The 19,950-nt window shown below is 44.6% G+C and overlaps 2 protein-coding genes across 3 annotated transcripts in view; one reads left to right on the top strand and one right to left on the bottom strand.

The window, feature by feature from the left end:
* The window catches only part of LOC126408918 (artemin), a 33,659-nt gene extending 17,563 nt beyond the window's left edge, over positions 1–16,096 (top strand). For both annotated transcript variants that reach the window (XM_050074712.1, XM_050074713.1), the window contains exons 3-5: positions 10,246–10,316; positions 12,329–12,542; positions 12,821–16,096. In XM_050074712.1, coding sequence (XP_049930669.1) covers positions 10,246–10,316; positions 12,329–12,542; positions 12,821–13,329 — 794 coding nt within the window. In that variant the 3' untranslated portion in view covers positions 13,330–16,096. The remainder of the gene's footprint in view (positions 1–10,245; positions 10,317–12,328; positions 12,543–12,820) is intronic.
* Positions 16,097–16,492: 396 nt separating this feature from the next.
* On the bottom strand, positions 16,493–19,539 carry ptger4c (prostaglandin E receptor 4 (subtype EP4) c). The gene is made up of 2 exons (XM_050074703.1): positions 18,510–19,539; positions 16,493–18,372 (listed from the first exon to the last, which is right to left on the bottom strand). Exons 1-2 carry the CDS (start codon positions 19,368–19,370, stop codon positions 17,776–17,778), a joined length of 1,458 nt encoding a protein of 485 aa, XP_049930660.1. The 5' UTR covers positions 19,371–19,539; the 3' UTR covers positions 16,493–17,775.
* Positions 19,540–19,950: the final 411 nt, after the last annotated feature.

Consider the following 19,950-nt stretch of genomic DNA (forward strand, 5'->3'; position numbering starts at 1 on the left):
CTCTGCACTGTGTACCTCGCAGATCGGATGGGAGCTAGCAAGCAACACTGCTCATTCGGAGATTACTGCTGGTAACGCTTTGCTATGGAAACATGGTGGCCACCCTCCAGCTTCCCTCCAGGTCGTTCCAGTGAGTCGACAGCTTCAGACCCCTTTAGCATTGTTGACCATAGTAGCACCACTTGCCATGCTGACACTGCTAACAAAGCTAATACTGAAAATATAGTTAACAATGCTAAAGGGGAGTAAAATTGAGCAACTTACTCATCAGAGCTACCTAGGGGGAGACCAGCAGGTGGCCACTATGTTTCCACAGCATTGCTGTCCCATCACCAGGATGGTGGTACCAAAGATACTGTATTACTACAAGATGGCCCACCTACAATATACCCCCATTGTGTGAAATGGTATACATTTTCCTTCTCCTAAGTAGGCGTTGTCCCCCGTAGCCCAATCAAAGACAATGGAGAACCGCCAATCAAAGACGAGTATCCCCAACCTCGCTTGGTTATCGTAGATTAGCTGGGCTAACCGTTAGCCGTTAGCGGTGTCTGTAATAACTCAGTAACTCAATAAACGGTCCGTGAAAAAAATATTTTCTCCAGCGGATATGCTAGCAAAGCAGTTTTGTGTTGCTATGTGTGGTATTTATTCAGTTTTGGGAAATCACAATGTCTAGAAAGCATCAGTAGCTGCAGCTGACAGGGACAGCTAACAGCTCCAGTTAGCTCAATCATGTTGTAACTAAGATATCCGCTGGAAAAAAATATTTTTAGTAATCCAGTATCTTTGGTGAAACTGCACTGATTTCAGCACCAGAGAGAAGATATCTGTTGCCAGATCTCGCGAGAGTACGTTCATTTCTCCCACTGAAGTCAATGGACTCAGGACCTGCTGTTAGTCTCCTAAAGGGCCGTGGTGGTCGCGAACCCCACGTGACACTGATACAGGAAACTGACTCGCAGTGGACCGTCTTGGTTTATCCACCGTCTTTGGTGGTACCAGGCCTCCAGGAAGTGCGGAGCTTTGAGGCCAATTTTTTGTAGCGGCCAAACACTGCAATTACAGCTTCAAAGTCCATCACATGATGCCATGGGCCCAACATGACTTTTTCCAGAAGACTTAAGAGTGTGAAAGAGACGTCTGTGAATCAGTTCATACACTTTTTTTTAGCATCACAGCCTTCGTGAAATGACTCCTTTCACTATCTGGATTTGAACCATTTTGAGAAAGAGTGTACAGACGACTATTACTCCCACTCATAGTCTGAAGTATGTGAATCAAGGTATTGTATTGTCTAGTCCTAAACTGAATGGTGAGTCTAGAGGAGCCGCAAGATTAAATCTTTTTATCTCCCATTCAAGTTAGCTGGAAGAAGATGGCTCACCCAGTGGAAGACTCTAGTGAGCTTGCTCTGTGGGCTTAATGATGTCATTTTATATGCGGCAGTTGAACATTTTTGGTTTCATGTGCCACTGAGCAACTTTTATAGAAATGAACGGGGTACTGTCTCCAATGCTGTATCCAGGACTCCTTATACATCCATGGGTGGTACCAGCAATAAACTCTGAATGCTTCTAGCTATCTCCCACCCGACCAAGTTAGTGCGCAGTGCAGAAAACTGAAGATTGGCAAAATTAACCTAAAGTACGACGTGTAACCGATCAAAAATATTCTCCGTGGTTGACCAATTAAAGTTGTCTGTTGACATCCTTAGTCCAAAATCCGAAAGTTGTCTCAGAGGAGTTTTCATAGAGTCATTACTCAGATAAAGATAAAAAAAACATTCAACAAGTCGGAGTTTGAGGACTTGCCGTTACACCCTGAGGTCTCTTGTATGACATTTTCTGAAAAGACATTGAGCTCTGTGTATAGAGGGCTACAGGCAGGATTAAAGCAAAGTTACAAAACAAGTTTTTCACACTGCTCTGGATGCATATATGCAGAGCTTAGGGGCACATGTAAGTACAGCAGATATCATCACGTTCTGTGGGACCTCCGCAGGTTTCTCAGTGTCTGGTAGTGATCAGACAGCTCTCCTGGTGTTCTGCCTCTCTCTCCTGCATCTCCTCTTACACTGCAGGTGTCTTTTATTGAGCCAGCAGTGATTTACTGTACTCTTGTTTTTCTCCTCGCTCCTGCAATCAGGCACCGCGGTAGTGACAGGTTAAAGCTGGAGGTCAGATCATTCCACGGACGTGCACGCGCGCACGGCAGAGAACAGAGTACGTCTCTAATAGGAGGTCATTATCAGAGAAGTTTGGCTTTTAGAGGGAGGCGAAAAACCGGAGTGCTTGGAGCTTTCTTTTACAAGGTGAGAGGTTTATGGAGGCTCTGTGGGCAAAGCTCAGGTCTGAGGATGTAATCGTATACAGTAGGCACCAAGATCACTAACCAGAAACATGTCTGCTATGTCGCCCTGCTTCTTTTCTTAGCAAAGATGTGTCTCTGTTGAAAATAGCTGTATTAATAAAAGTCTGGACTACGTATTCCAAAGCAGTAAACATTGAATTATAGCATTATTCATGCAGCTTTACGAAGGCACAGAGCAGTAAAGGGTTTGAAGTTTGACTGCTGTCAGCCAAATGTGCAACAGATTTTTGTAAGACTTTAATTTGATGCCTTTAAGGCTGATTATTAATCACGGTGACAGACTTCACATAAAACTTTTGGATTTATGTTTGGACAGTCTAAAGCACACAAGAAAATATGTTCTTGTTTCATATTCAGCTTTGTTGCTCATTGGACCTATTGAGCTGGTTTAATAAATGAATGTTGAATGAAATATATTTAAATATGTGATTTAAAGGTAGTTTAACCACATCAAATCATGGGAATATCACTAGAGTCAGATTTCCCTTATCTACTGAAATTAGCCTCGAACCCGCTAACATTTTGCAATAGACTCCTCTGCCATTGCAAGTAAATGAGTATGCCATTCTGTTTTTCCCCTTTTCTGGTGTGTCAAGTTCGACCTCACAGACGCAGCTGAAAACAGGGTTAGCAAACAGAGGAAAGCAGTGTGGAGGCAGGAACATTTTTGGTGGCTACTTTTTTACTGTATCTGTTACTAATTCAGTCACTCTTTCAAACTCGGTGCCGACTATTTGAAACGATGTTAGAGGGTGTTTGGACAGAGACAGATAGAATTTGTGGCTGAGATGAGAAAGAATTGCAGAAGCTACCAAACTGATTGTGTCCACCCGGGTGTGACCAGTTGGGAACCAGTGCTCTAGTAGTACTAATATCATTAGGTCGGTACCCTTACAAGTACAGAGTTTGGAACCCAACCGTGGTAAAGACTCAAAGTAATCCCTCTCAATTGTCACTTTTAAGTCACTAGAAGTGTGTGGCATTGTATCTGTCAGTAGAGACCCTGCCCCTAATTGTATTTCTGTGTTGTCTTCTGGTTTTGCTGTTTTCGGGATGTTCCTGGGCACAGCGGGCAGGTGAGGTCGGTGCCAGACTGTAAACAGCACGCAACCAAGAAGAAGCTACGAAAATCATAGACAAAGCACAGAAAAAATGACAAACAAAAAGCAGAGTGAATTTGGGGTCGGCTTTGACTTTCAGTTTTGCTGGTGATACTGTGTACAAACAGTGTCTGACAATTCCTGCATATTGTACCTTTAACTAAATTTTGACGAAGTATGTATTTATATATATTATATTTTGCATAGAAAATGCTGACAGTGATGGATCATAACTTTCCTAATATCAGTGGTTTAGTGCATGCTCCTGCTCAGTGTTCGTGATAGTCAGTGAACTGATGTTACTTCAGTGCTGACAACCTCTGTTTTAAAGCTCATACCCTGCTCTTATACCTCGTAAATATCCCTCAAACAAAATCCACATCCATCCTCTCTGAGCACTTAAACAGTATTTGTAAAAGCAATTCAGAGCAGCAGAATAAGCTCTGGAAATAGTAACCGGCTCTGGCTTTATGGGTTGTACTTGCTTCAGGAGGGCTTTCCCACTTAACTAACTGTGAACAACAACTGGAGCGCAGAGGACCAACAATGCAAATGGAAGGTGACAAGAACTCCTGCTCTCCCCGCTGCAGACATCCAGCCTGATGGACAAACCAAAGGCTTTAATCAGCCAAACAAGGAAGGAACACATGCTCGGCTTCTCTAAACACACGTAGAAACATGCGCATGTTGGATGTGAAGCTGCGCACACACACCATCAGCAGGCTCGTGTCAGTCTGGAGCTCTTCAGGACCAGTGTCCTGCTCCTGCTCTCCACCTCTCCACTCCCCCACCCACCTCATCCCCAAAAAGGCTGGAGGCGTCGGGCTGTAAACAGCTCCAGAGTGCTGGAGTGAAATGAACCAGCAGACAGGCCCGTGTTGACTCCCAGCTCGCTGATCTAAAAGGGGCTAAACACTCCCAGCTGTAGCGTTAGGGACTCTGAATGGCACCTCTCTTGAGACCCAGCAAGGATCTATATGCCTCTGTCCCGCCTCGCACTAGGTTTTAAATCAGCTCGGAGACGGAGGGAGATGGAGGGCCGAGGAGTCAACACACTTTGGTTTTAGGTTGCAGCGGTGGCGTGCACTCTGTCTGTGTGGCTGATTTATGCTCACTTTGTCTCCCCTCGTCCCTCTGTTCCCTCTCCTGCCCCTCAGCCTCTGTAACTTTGCTTTCCACTGCATCGCTGCAGCTGAAATACGCCGGATTGCATAAATGCATCAACGGGTCTTATCGTGACCTGTGATCTGTAACCTTTTGTCAGTCTTCCATCTCATTGCACAGACAGAACTGCTGGGATTGTTTTCGACTGTTATATAAACATGGTGCACTACATATCAGCGAGATCTACAAATACATGCCTGAATACGTTACTATGGGCGCGCAGTGTTGCTGTAGGTCAGCGCCGAGGTTATGCAAAGCATCGCAGAGATGATAGATGTGGTTTTAAAGATGTCGGAGGGATCTGTGGGCAGATGCTTGTTTCAAGAAATTGTTCATGTCAGATTGGTGCTGAGATGAGAGCTGAATTGATGAGATGATTAACGAGCAGGCAGGTTGACTTACATTTCTCAAAACAGATGTACAGGAGAAAGAAAAGTGAAACGCGGAGTATAAAGAGGCAAATCAAGAGTGTACAAAGAACAAAAAAGGGGTGAAATGTGATAAGAGGCCAAAGGAAGGTGGGATTTACATTGCTTTTCAAGGGTGTGCAGTAATTTGGGTTCTCGGAAACTTTGTAAGATGCTTGGGACGGCGAGAAATTCTCCCAGTGGTCAGGAGGCACCCTCAACTCCCTGAATACAATGAATTGAAATTAAATGCATCAACCAGTTTTAAACTAATTGGACAAAACAAGCATTTGAAGATATCCTACTGGGCTTTGGAAAATTGTGATGGCATTTCTCACTGTTTTCTGACCTTGTATAGACTTAACCTGTGGTTTCTAACCTGGGGTTGGGATCACCACATGAGGTCGTGATAGACACATATGGGGACATGAGGAAAGCAGAAAAAAACATATCCACAATAAAAAAACTTCTTTTGTTTCTGTAATCTTTGTTTTTTCCCTTGTAAATTAGGATTTTATCTGGACAGACCTTAAAGGAGAACTTCGGTATTTTTCAACCTGGGCCCTATTTCCCCATGTGTATGTGTGCGTATGATTCATAGGTACAACTCGTTCTAAAATGGCGGATGCAACCAGGAGCCGCGAAACGAGCTAAAACGGTAACAGGGGCAAATGCGTCCCGTATAAGTTTGCGCATTAAAAGTGCTTTTTTTCGCCACTGACGGTTCAGATCGCCAGTGCTATGAGTGGAGTCAGCTGTCAGTCAGTGTTGGAGCAGAGAGGGGGAGGGCGGCCCCACTGGGTACTGTAAGTGAGCATGTGTGTATGAAGTGTGTGTGTTACGCTAGAAGAGTCAGAGGACGGAGTCTTTTACGTGCTACCTCCTGGAGTGTTACCGGAGTTTTTGGAGTGCTCAAATAAACGGGCCTTTTTCCCGAACGCAAGAACAGGATGTTGCGCAACACCCCGTACAGCTTTCATAGGCTGCCTTTGTCGTTTTAGCTCGTTTCGCGGCTCCGGCTGCATCTGCCTCCCTCAATACTGAACCAATTTTAGAACGAGTTGTACCCATGAATCATACGCACGCATACACATGGGGAAATAGGGCCCAGGTTGAAAAATACCGAAGTTGTCCTTTAAGAAAGCATCAAAGTAAAACAGCGGAGGAACAAAACTCTTTGAACAGGTCACAAACAGACTGTGTGCAACTCAATTGCAATAATAAATGTTGGCATTGTAAGTTTCTGCACACTTATTGTTAGGAAAAGGTCATGTTTTGGCTTAAAATACCCAGTTTTGGTGCCACAGTCACAGCTGGAAATGCTGGGATGAGTTGCTAAATAACAGTTGGATGCCAGTTAACCCTAGAATTGATTTTAAGATTCTTTTGATAACTTTTAAAGCTCAACATGTTTTAGCGCCGCGTTAAATAGCTGAGCTTCTGACTACATGCTCCAAGTCGTGACCTGAGATCCTCAAGCCTCCCCTCACTAGTCGTCCCTAGATCAAGGCTGGTAACTGGAGGTGACCTGGCTTTTGCCATCAAGGCCCCGAGGCTCTGAAATTCTTTGCCTGAGGGGATAAGGCTGGCTAACATATTTCACGTTTTTAAATCATTGCTTAAAACATATTTTCATAGGAAAAATTTCCCCTTTAATGCCTGATTTGTACTTTTGTTTTTTGTAACTTTTGTGTTTTATTTCCTTTGTATTGTTTTGTTGTCTTATTTCTATGCACTTTTTGAAGAACTTTGAAACCTTGTTTAGCTAACTGCCGTATAAACAAATATATTATTATTATGATTTCATATTATATTGTTATTTGTTGGTCTCTAAAGCTCCGTTCAGACCAAAGATTCATGAGGAGAACAGTTGAAATTCGCAACTGCTGGGGTGTTGGTAGCTTAGTGGATAGAGCAGGCGCCCCATATACAAGGCTGTTGCTGTAGCCTGTGGCCCTTTGCTGCATGTCTCTCCCTCTCACTCCCCCCTTCACGCTTGACTGTCCTATCGATTAAAGGCAAAATGCCCCAAAAAGTATCTTTAAAAAAAATAATAATAAAGAAATTTGCAACTGCTCACAATGCGCTGGTCTGCAATTTTCTGAAAACCTGCCAGTTTACACCAATGAGACGTGACGAGACATCTCCATAGCAATGACTCAGTTATATAGTTTGTAGCTTCTTTAAATATGAATGAGGATAGTGATAGTGAGATACTTGCTTCAGCTTCAGATGGATCATATTCCCAAATATGCCACAATAACTTAAGTTACCAGCGCTCATTTATCAGTTAGTGAGTGTGTGTGTGACATTCAGCCAGCAGCAGCAGCTACCCAGCATCCAACACCAACACACTGTGAGGACAGAGACCAACACACATGTCAACAGCTGCAGGAATGTAAATGAGACAGACTTGGGTTTGGTGTGATGGAGGGCTGTTGTCAGAGAATGCCAGCAAGTGAACACAACTTGGCCAGCAGACTTGGCTACAAGCCGACTGCCTGTTCAAACAGGTGATGTGCCTTAGTTCTAAAACCAGCCGCTGGCGACTTGACAAGCTGAGTCACAGGTGACACCATCAACTGGCTTGAGTTGAGTTTAGACTAGTAAATTCACACTGCTGCAACTTACTGTTGCAACGCAGGATTTCCCCACACTTTCATTTGTTTGTGGTACTACATTGTCGGGGCTGAACACACTCAGGGCAGAGGATCAGGCACATTGAAAGTGAAACGTAACTGTTTATCCTACTGAGTCTAAACGTTTGCATTCACTCGCAGCAGCTGCTCCTCTTATCCATAGATCTGATCTGATCAGCTCTGAAAGGTGGGACAGATCAATTATCAACCCCACTACCCAGATAGCACACATACATCTGGACGACGTCGGCCCGTTGTATCAAGTTTAGATCGTTAAGACGTAGCAGGGAGAGCGTTTTCTCATTGCCAAGACTTCGCTGAAACGTCGGCCTTTAATCAAAAATGACCATGCGACGTTCAAACGATCAATAAAAAGCTGCGCTCAGTAGGCGCTCCTTCATTAATATTCATATGCTTCGTTAACTACGACCTTTATTCATTTAGGTCGGACCTTTCAAACTACAACTATTTCACCATCCAATGTGAGAAATCAATGCTAACATTCAAAAATAGCTGACTGTTACCCTATTTCGTGTGTAAGTGTGCACAATGAAGAGACAAAAGTCAATTTGAGAAACTTTATTTTCAAATTTCCACAAACAATATCTGACGGCCAGTCCGCTTCTCCTGGCAGCCTGCAAGACACAGAAAAGATGATGAGCACATAACTTCAAGAAACAAATCCCAACTTCACCACTGTTTTGTTTTTTTTGTTTTTTAGCATTTCAGCTGTCTTTTAGCCAGATTGAAGGCTTTGGGTCCGTCACTCTCCTTAATTTAGTGTTAAAATGGTTAAATAACGGGATCCGGCGTTAACTCCGTTAACTGTTAACAGCAGCTCAACAATCAGTCCTTCATCTCGGAAAAACAGTGGTTTCAAAACTGCGCTATTTCCTGTAGCCACTGGGGCGGTTTGCTTTGCAGAGGAGGAGACCTCGACTGATAAATTGCCCATAAAGACCTCTGCGCTCCTCTCCGCTCTTCTCACCCACACTTGAGCACCCGTCCAGGGCCCCGGAGGTCAGGCCAGGGGGCCGCGGGACCACGGGTGGCAGCTCCGGGCACTTCCACTTTAACCCAAAAGGAATTCCGCCTTCAGTGGCGACTTCCATATGTGGGCAGACATTCTACGGCACTGGGCCGACCCAAAGCCGATGTAACAGAGACGTTTGATGAGCTGGGACAAAAGAGTATTAAATTTAAAGATATCCGCCCATGCGGCCGACGTTTGTCAGACGTTATAAATTCAGGGCCAATGTGTCGTCCTCAGGCCGACGTCAGCCAGATGTATGTGTGCTATCTGGGTAGTCACAAACTGCTCATGGTGAGCTCCACCTGTGCTGCGTTCATGGACCCCCCATCATCAGCTACTGCAACACATACACTCAATTCTGTGGGAAACACTGTAGCGTTCTGAAATGGTTTTGTCTCGTCATAAATCTTTGGTCTGATCTGAGCTTAACAGTGGTCTGCAGCTTGGCAGCCATCAACCTTAGGTGTCATGCCTGTCATGCCAGCCACCATCTCCTCCACCTCCTTGATAGCAAAGTCAGCTCATGTACATGCAATAGTAACTATGTCACTTCAGAAATGATATGATAGTATGAAACGTACAAATGTAACGCATCCCTGTGTAAAGGGTTACCAGCCAAAAAAGGTCGGCAATCACTGGACTTGACTTTGGATGATTCACCGAAAAACAATCCAATGGCAGTGCAGCTGCCCGGTCCACCACTTTGGCCCAGACTGAAACATATCATCACATGTCAACAGCCGTTGGATGGATTGCCGTGTAATTTCGTGCAGATGTTCATAGTGCCCAGATGATGTATCCTAATGACTTTGGTGAACCTTTGACTTTTCCTCTCTTTAGAACCGATACAAGAAAAATGACAAACATGTAATTTTCTACTCCCGTTTTTGGAGTACGTGATACTCTGACCTCGGCTGAGCTTCACATTTTGGTGGCCACAAAACAACTCGATGACCTCATGCTACGGGACGTGTGGTTGCTCCGCAGCCAGCATAATCCTCCACACTGCACGTACTATATATAAACATCTGCATCCGTGACACTTCTTATCACCTGTCCTGCATCTCTGTGGTTTTTTTGTCTGGGACCTCCGCGAAGTGCTCTCGCTATGCCTGGTTCCCCCCGCTTGTACCTCTGCCACAGGAATGACCCTGAAGAATGCCTTTGACAAGTGTATCGCAGATGCTGCCTTTTGTTGCCGGACGGGGGCTGTTTGCATGAATGTATGAACCGACAAGCCGACACTGGCCACGCTAGCTGGCAGCAAACACAGGTCTTGTACTGAAGCAGCAACAAACACGCCGTCTTCATGCATTGAGGACGTGATTTATGTGACATGTCGGCTTGCTCAGGGGCCCACTGGCCTGTTTTTATTTCTACAGTATCTGGACAATTGTGAATGTATAGACATCATATTGCCCGCATGTTGTGTCTTTAGTTTATGTTAACCTTTTCAAGGGGAGGAGGAAAGTTGACAGAGTGAAGCCTTGTTCTTGTTCTTACATTCCTCTCTTTCTGTCTATCTCCAGGTGGGACCAGATGGAGGGTTCGGAGGAAGGATAGACAGGAGATTACCTCTGTAATGTCAGCAAAGGCCAAGGTTTGTCATAAACACGCGCTGTTGCCAAAAGAGCACCTTGAACATTTCCTTTATTTTTATTTTTATTCTGCTCTTTCTTCCTCATATTGTCTGTCACTCCTTCTTCCCTCCATCTCCGTCTTTTCCTCACTCTTCATATTTGCTGATCTTGCCTTATAATGAAATCACCATCTCTGCAAATAGCCCAGCCTTATCATTTTTCATTTCCACTGTACAGACCACTATAAACCAGAGGATGACTTATGTGTAGGTATAAATTGTTAATGAAATCCATCCCCACAAGGCTCAGGACGGAGCTTTCCATAAAGCCGTGTCAGCGCCGAAGCTTTCAGTGCTGAATTCTAAACCAGTGGACGGAGCTTGAGCCAGGGCGGAAAGAAAGCAGACTTATTTGACTTGTGTATTACTGAAGAGTAAGTGAGATCACTTTTGATGAAAGGGGCTTAACACAAAGTCCCGCTGCAGCTCGTTTGAAGGGCTTTTGAAGGGCTGTGTGTTTTATATGCTTTTATGAGTATTATCTCATTTTCTTTATCTGTTTTCATATCTGCAAAGCACTCTGTCAACTTAGTTTTGTTATGAAGTACATGGTCGCCATGAAAGCAAAAGACCAAACAGCCTTTTCCTCTGGCGGTGACCATCTTGTCTTTGTTTAAAAAGAGAAAAAAAAGAAGAAGAAGAGAGCTCAAGGCCGACAGCTGAACTGTACATCACTCTGTAGTTCTTAAATTTCTAGAAACAGCTGAGAGCAATGTGCCATCAGAAATCTACTGTGAGGAGTATTTTGATGTTTTTGGCATATTCCCTTTTTTGCTTTCTTGCTGATGAGAGAGATATCACTGTCATGTCAGTCAGCAGGTGCTTAGCTTGGCAAAAAGACTGAAAACTGAGGGAAGCAGAGCGCCTGGCTCCGTCCACAGGTTAATAAAAATACAACTACCGACATCTCTAAAGCTCTTGTTTGCTAAACATAATCTAGACAGGAGAGCTGTACGCCACTCTAATTCTTTCCTCCTAGAAGTACTTTATGAAGCTACGGAAGCCCTGAGAGGCAAGAGAGGGAACAAATTACGGTTATCAATTGTTTTCTCTACTGTGTTTATGACTGCGTAACAGGTGAAAAGAGGTTTTGTCAGGATAATCTTTGGAAGTTGCTTTTTTTAATCTGTGAAAACAAGCTTTTTTCAGGATCAGTGTAATACAACGCGTGTGTGTAATATAACCCAAAAGCTTAAAAAAAACGGTGGCACGGTGGTACAGTGGTTAGCACTGTCACCTCAAGAGGGTTCCTGGTTCGAATCTAGGGTGGGAGAGCCCTAGTGTGCAGAGTTTGCATGTTCTCCCTGTGTCAGCGTGGGTTTTCTCCAGGTACTCCAGCTTCCTCCCACAGTCCAAAGACATGCAGGTTAATTGGTGACTCTAAATTGTCCGTAGGTGTGAATGTGAGTGTGAATGGTTGTCTGTCTCTATGTGTCAGCCCTGTGATAGTCTGGAGACCTGTCCAGGGTGTACCCTGCCTCTCGCCCAATGTCAGCTGGGATAGGCTCCAGCCCCCCCACGGCCCCTAACAGGATAAGCGGTAACAGAAAATGAATGACTGAACTTAGAGTAGAGATCCTGACAAAAGGTTTTTTTTTAACCTACCAAAACCTTTTTTCCACCTGTTTCACAGATGAAAAAAGAAGAAGGAACTACGAAAGATTTTCCTGGCTTCATAAACACAGGAGAGAAAATGATTTAGATCAGACCCAGAAAATGGATTTCAAGATTTTTTCCTCACTTGCCTCTCAGAGCGTCCATATAAGATTAATATTTCCAATGGATCAAATCAGTACATGAAAAAAGCTACTCCATTCCAGTAGTTAGAGTACTTTTAATTAGTTACTTTCCATGCCCTGGTTGCAGTCCTCAGCTTCATTTGTTATTCAAACTTTTAGCATGCAAGAAACTCAGTTAAACAAATCCCTCAGATTTCTTTTTCCCAGCTAACATGTGTCCTCTGTCTCCTGTAGGTGCTGCTGTGGGTGCTCCTCTCTCTGCTGCCTCTAGTGGAAGGAGCTCAAATTAAAGCCGGTGCTGCTGGCGTGGGATCAGACTCAGGCCACACCGTGGGCCTGCTGGCAGGCCAGGAGGAGCGAGAGCTTCCTGTGACGCTGCCAGAGGTGGTGGAGGACGAGGAGCAGGAAGACGACAGCGACCCTTACTCTACTTGGCATGCTCTATATGGTACTGAAGCTCTTATGACAGTGTAATTTACAGCACATTTGCTTCACCACAGAGTATTAGAGTGGGAAGAGGGCGTGAGCCTGGGGATCTGCTTTGTGTCTCAGTCATTAAAATGTGTTTACAAGAGATTTACAGGGTGATAATTCATTTTAATTTAACAGTTAGATGTGAAATTATAGATTTTGAAGGAGAATTTGCTCATTAATGATCTAAATTTCCTGAATGAGTGTAAATTTTGATTGTAACTCTCTAACACTCCTCTTTTCTCTCTGTTTCAGACCCCTTTGTAATAGATGAGGTGGACGACCATCCCAGTAGTCGCTGGGCAGGACGCTCCCCACGCTCCTCTGACCCTTCAGAACCTCAACCCAAAGGATCACCAAAGAAAAAGAAGAAGAGAAAGAAAGAAAGGGAGGAAGAGGAAGAGACGGGGAGAGCAGATAGGAAGGGTAAAGGTAAGAGCAGGCAGCCGAAGCAGAGCAGCAGGGACTGCCGTGTGGAGAAGAGGGAGATGAAGGTTCGGGACCTGGGACTGGGGTTCGACTCGGACGAGATTGTCCTCTTCAAGTTTTGCGTGGGCTCCTGCCAGTCTTCCAGAACGAACTACGACCTGGCACTGAAGGCGCTGCTGGAAAACGGCTCGCTGCCCCGGCGTACCGCCCGCAAGGTCAGCAGCCACCCCTGCTGCCGGCCCGACCGGTACGAGCCGGTTTCCTTCATGGACGCTCAGACCACGTGGAGGACCATTCAGTCGTTGTCAGCCGCCAGCTGCATGTGTATGGGCTGAAGACACGAACGAGGGAGAAGGTGACAAGGAGGGGTCACCCAGCCTGAACAGAGAGGGTGAGGAAGGCAGGGAGGAGCCAGAGGGGGGCGCTGTCACACACTGAGAGCAAGGAAGTGAGGGTGGCCACTTGTTGAGGAGGAAGAGCTCCTCGTCTCCTCTCTCCTCCATCCTCCTGCCTTTGACAAGGAGATCAATCTAAGCCGCCATCATGAAGGATCTCTCAATTCCTAAAATGCATCTCGAGGACAGAGGAGGCTTGCCAGAGGAGCTGTCAGCAAGGAGGTGTGTTCTTGTCACCTGTGATGCATAAAAGGCGGATGATGCAGCATATTTAATTACATCACTTTAAAATGGCGGCTCCGAAGCACGGATATCGTATTTTGTTAAATGCCTGTCACCTCGACTCCTCTCCCCTCATGTCTCTTCCTCACCTCCTCCGCTCACGTCTCAGGTGGGAGGGACTAAGACGCGAGGAGAGGAGGCGAGGATGTACAAACTGAGAAATGAGAAGAGGGGTGGGTGCAGCTGGACGACTGAGGTCAAAGGTTATGATGGGTGACTGAGGGGGAAGTCAACAGAGAATCACAGTCTGGATTTATTGTTGCGTCTTCAAAGAGTGAATCGTCTCCGGACCAGTTCATACACATCAAACTGTTGTGAGATTATACGGGCAACACCTGAAGGCTGAAGCTCAAGAGACATAAAGAAAAGACACAATTAAAGGACTGACACTGTTTATACTCTGACTAAAAAAAGACAAAGACTGATATGATGTTCACTATCACTCACAGTGAAGCCCCAAAAAGCTAAATCATTTTCTTCCACATAAAAACAGGGACATTACATCGTATGGTTTCTATGTTCAGGTGAACTCAGCCAAATGGATGCCATGCATCTTCATGTATTACTGTATAAAAGTAACATATATTTATTTCTGATAAATTATTTATTTATTATAGCTTCATATGAGAGCTGTTTTTATTAACTCTATATTGTAGATAAATATCTATTTATTGCCGAGATTCAGATTTCATGTCGACAGTTACTTCTCACGTACCTTTTTGTTTTCTTTTAAAGGTGCTTATTTAACTTTATCAAACACCTCATAAACTTGGTTTGGACAGTTAATTCTGGGCAGAATATGATTGGATACAGGAGACATTTCTGGGCCATTCTGCTGAATCAGTGCGTTTTCAATCCCCAGGTGATGACATGTATGAATCTTCAAGAGAAATATCTGTCAAACACATTATATTATCAAGTAAAGTGTCCTAATTGCAATTTGACGGTTGCTCTTGCTCAGCTTTGCAATTTATTAGTTATACTAACGTTTCAATGCTCCTGGACCTTCGTCAAGAGTGTTCATCACCATGGAAACCTTGATAAAACCACCTAGGAATAACAGGACTGTAGCCCATCCCAGCTCTCGAACACTTCACTGTGAAATTTAACAACTTTGTTTGTATTATTGTGACTCTATTGTTTACAATTTAGACACAAAATACATTTTTCTTCTCAGAAATTTCCATTGCGTTAGTTAAAATACAGATTTTAGTCGAGTCCCCAGGTTTTCACTCAGTCCTGTTATCCTGACCCCGCCCCCCCTTTAAAATTTGATACATCACAAAGTCACATGATCAACAGGAAGTAGTATCATTTGAGTCTCCTGAAGGACATGGGAAGAGCAACCTGTATTTTTTATGACTAAGAACGTCAATCTCAATCCTGTTACCTCACTTATTTCTTAGGTTTTACTCTTTTTTGTTTTGTTTTCCATAGATAGTTTTTGGGCGGCACGGTGGTGCAGTGGTTAGCATTGTCGCCCCACAGCAAGAGGGTTCCTGGTTAGAACCCTCCTGTGTGGAGTTTGCATGTTCTCCCCGTGTCAGCGTGGGCTTTCTCTGGGTACTCCGGCTTCCACCCACAGTCCAAAGACATGCAGGTTAATTGGTGACTCTAAATTGTCCGTAGGTGTGAATGTGAGTGTGAATGGTTGTCTGTCTCTATGTGTCAGCCCTGTGATAGTCTGGTGACCTGTCCAGGGTGTACCACGCCTCTCGCCCAGTGTCAGCTGGGATAGGCTCCAGCCCCCCCGTGACCCCCACCAGGAAGAACGGTTACAGACAATGAAGGAATGAATAGTTTTGGTAAACCATTACATGCTATTAGCATTGCTATCATGTGGCTACATTTCATGTGTTTGCTAAAGCTATGCTCAAAACTCAGTCCTGTTACTTTCCTGTTATATGAGCCATCTTCCATTGAAAAACCTGGTGAGACAATAAATAAAAAGGCCTGAGATTAACTTTTAAATGTTTTAAATAGCCAAACGTGTGTGTTATTAGATACAGCGCTGAAGAAAGGAAACAAAACAATGTTTAAGTATATGGCACCGATTCAGCAGAATGTCCCGTCTCAAATTAACTGAGTGATTCTAAAAAACAAAAGCTCTGATCCTCTCTTACATTTTAACCCAGACAGACAAAAAAATCCTATCAACAGATACCAGAAACGAATTGACCTACATTAAAAAATGATGATGTGGTAAACTCAGTGAATATTTTTTCTGGAGAGCACCTCACACAACAGTTTCAGTGTCCAGAATGTGTGTACAGCAAACAAGTCAAACCTTTATGATACAGAACCTCAACATTTCTCGTCTTAAAGCAGTGATTTCCATTCAGTTACACACTCCCAGTATATTATTATTATTATTATTATTATTATTATTATTATTATAAAGTTTTCTTTATTTTTGTATGGCATTATCCTCCGAGGGAATAAAGTTTTTTAATATACATTTTGTATCACTGTTACTTTGCTTTGAAAATGACTTTCCCCCAAGCGACCTTTATAATGATTTCTACTGTGAGCAGCATCAACACCACCACCCTCCTTTCCCAGTTCACTTCAAACAGGACTTTTGATGTTGCAGCGCCACCTGCTGGTGTAAAATAAACAGCAGAATATGAACCTGTTGTCCCCAGATTGAACTGAGAGCAGCTTCGCTCTCCTGCCACCTGTCTGCTCAGCACAGAATCTTTAAAGATTATTTCTTGTTCTTCAAAGCAGCAGCAAACACCACAGATCAGTCAGCTCACAGCAACAGTATTTTTTTATTTTCTTTCCTTCAGTCTTTTTTAAAAACGTTCACATTGGCAGTTATAAAAACATTATATGCAAATGTACAATACAAAACAAGATGTACAAGGTTCAGAAGGTCGACACTCAGTTCCCCTGCATCATGCAACACAGGCACAGTAAATTAGCAGCATGTGGATAAAAAAACATTAAATGTAACAACACATAAAGAACAAACATGTTAATGGCACATTTGGATTCATACAGTGTATCAAACTCTTAGAGTGTCACAACTTTGATTTGTACCCACAGGGTATGACTGTATTCTGTTCCACGGTTGGAAACTTTCACATTCGTCTGTGCACTTTCAGCTGAAGTCTTATCACATCAGACAGCAAATCAGATTCAACTAAAACTGTAGCTATTGGTCAAATTAATGGGTCTTCAACAGAGGGTCCACGACCTTTAGGGAGTCCTCAGAGTTACTGCAGAGGGGAACCATCGACTTACTATTTCACCTACACTAAATCACAGCACATTAAAACATGATGTATAAATATATTCATCTGTCAGTAGTTATGATTTTAACAGCTTAGTATTGTACTCACAATTAAAGGGTATCTCTACACAGTTAAGCCTGCCCTACATGTTATTTTAGGCCCAGTTTAATATGCAGTTCAATTTTATCCAAGCAGTGCGAGGTCCCTGCTCCGTCTCTCTTTCAGCTGAGGGGCCCTTGGCCTAAAAAACACTTAAGAGCCCTGTCGGTGAAGATGGTGCTTCAGCTCTGAACTGAAGAAGCCTCTTGGTTTAGAGGTGAAACATCTTCAAGAAACTCAAGCAAGTCCAGTTGGCTACAATATAGCACTTAAGACTGAAGACCACTGGTCTGATTAAAATCAAAGGACACACTGGAATAAAAACAAGTTCAGCAGTTTTTGTACCAGCACCCACAACAACCCCCCAAAAATGACCCCCTGTGACACCCGTTTACTGCACACACATGCTTATAGATATAACTGTAGGATGTTGGGACTGTGTTTTTCTAGACCTCAGACATATTGATATGAAGAAGAAGTTGAAAATGCCCTGTAGCCTAACTGTAGCGCAGACCCTCAGGTGGATCCCTTAACATTAAGGTAAAACCTAAATTACATGTAGACATGTTAATGCAGCAGATGCATGACCCAGTGCTGATGTTGAGATGAGTTCAGTCACAGTTACTAAGTGCTGTTTCAAGTGTTTCATTAATTTAAGGTGATTTGGCTCTTTGGTGGCTGAAACCATCACAAGTGTCTCACAGTTGAATTAAAAAGTAGCAGTTTGACACATTTATATAAACTACTAATGGCAGTTAAATGTTCATCAAAGACATTTCGCTGACTGGCACGAGCTCGGTGTACTAAACGTACACGTGACAATGTCCACTTTCCTAACGTGCGCAGAGAGCAGCGGCGTCGCGCTGCGTCCTGGAGACGACTTGGCCGCCACCTCCTGTTTGGATCCGGCTGCTTCTTCCTCCTCACAGCCGAGGATCGCGGTGGACTCCACGCTGAACGGGTGAAAGTTGACCCGCGCGGTGTCGTACTCCCACGCTTGCCTCATTGCGAAGTCTGTAAAGGGTTTATTCTTCATGGACACCTGGTTTTCAACATCACTTCTGAAGCCGGTTGTGCGTAATGACGCGTAGCTGGTGTCATTGCTGTTTAAAGACGGAGGGGAGTGCTGACCTCCTACCCAGCCAGTGTTGTCACCACGGCCGTCCTTAACAAGAGCAGCTGTCCTCTTCAGCCGCTCGCAGCCCTTTAGCAGCAGGTTCTTCCGGCACAAAATGTACACCCAGGGGTCCAGTATGGGGTTGAATGAGGCGAAGCGGATCGCCAGCAGGTCACTGCGGTAGTCAGGTTTCCCTCCGGCAGAGATATACTCAGGGTCGTAAATCTGGTTCACAAAGATTCGCACCTGTCAGAGAGAAACACGGACACAGAATGTTTCAGAAAAATGTTTTTATAATAAGAGAGCACTAACTAGATGAACTTGGCACGCGCCGTGCGTAAAGATTGCAATTAACAGGTGTTTAAACCACGTGTTGTGCTTACCACTAAAGGGATGGAGCAGACCAGGAAAACGATGGTCATGAAGATCATCAGCCAGAACATTTGGATCTCTGCCGCTGAGGTGACCGACGGCAGCCGGGGGAACCGGCGCCGTGATCCTCCCTGCTCACACAGCTCCGTCCTGACTATCCCTGTCCTCTTGTTCATCCCCACCAGCGACCTACACACCGCCAGGTTACACAACACCGTCACTGCGATCAGCACCAGCATCACGCCGCCGTACAGGAAGGAGTAGCAGGCACCGAGTGGATCCATCGCCCTCCAGTCCAGAAAGCACCAAGTACCGGGGAAGTGCCTGATGTGCTTCCCGAAGCCAAAACTGGGCATAATGCACAGCACGATGTTCGCTAGATATGTGACCAGGAGCGCAAAGCGCGCCATTGTCCGGTCTATGTGCTGGGAGTAGAAATACGCATGGTTTATGGCCAAGTATCGCTCCACAGCCATGGCGCACAGGATGGACATCCCTGCTGAGCCGAAGAAGAGCATGGAGAAGGAGAAGAAGTGGCAGAGCAGCACTCCTCCTGGCCACCGGTTGGCCACATATGTGGCGATCACCACCGGGCTGGTGAAGCACGTTCCCAACAGATCCGTGATGGCCATTCCGCACACCAGAGTGTAGAAAGTGGTTTCCTTCTGCTCCTTCTTGGAGATGCACAGCACGACAATGGCGATCAAGTTCCCCAAGACTCCCACTGCGAACATGGTGGCTGAAGTGACCAGAGACTTGGACTCGAGCCAGAGCGCAGGGAACGCACTTTGGTTGTGGCTGAGAGAGAGAGGCGGCAGCGGCTCAGAAACATTAGTGACCAGTTCTCCAAACGCAACAGTGTCGTTGATCATTATTAAAACCAGTGATGTGCAAGAGTTAAAGTGCAAGAACTTTCTGCGATGTTTAGAAAACTTAAAATAAATTATCACTAACTGCACAGTTACATCCTGAAATACCCTGTTTCTAATAGAGCATAAACACTCAAGTGATTCCTCTGTTCAGTTTCCAGCAGTGTTTGTTTCCCGATGCGCCCACACCAAGGTGTGCCTGGTCCTGTTTACAAGGCTCAGTGCTGCGGGTATTTAAGCCATGTGCTGATGTCAGTGGAGTGACGTGCGGGCTGTGAGCGCAGCGACCCAGGTTTCCCAGGATCACGTTTCTGCAGCCGAGGAATCAATATTCAATTCTTTTCTATTCTCGCCATTCATCAGCGACAGAGGGAAAATGCCAGCAGCATTAATGCGCTAAACACAGGAGCCAAATACACCAGATATCATGTGGCACAACAATATACTTTGTCAAAATTAAACTATATTGTCTGCGTAAATTTGCTCACAATATAAACCACAAGATATATTCTGGATAGGCTAAATATGGAGGGTCCCCATGTCCAACTAAGGTAATGCAATATGCCGTCATGATCGTGAGAAT

The sequence above is a fragment of the Epinephelus moara genome, chromosome 21, assembly GCF_006386435.1.
Source record: "Epinephelus moara isolate mb chromosome 21, YSFRI_EMoa_1.0, whole genome shotgun sequence".
Lineage (NCBI taxonomy): Eukaryota > Metazoa > Chordata > Actinopteri > Perciformes > Serranidae > Epinephelus > Epinephelus moara.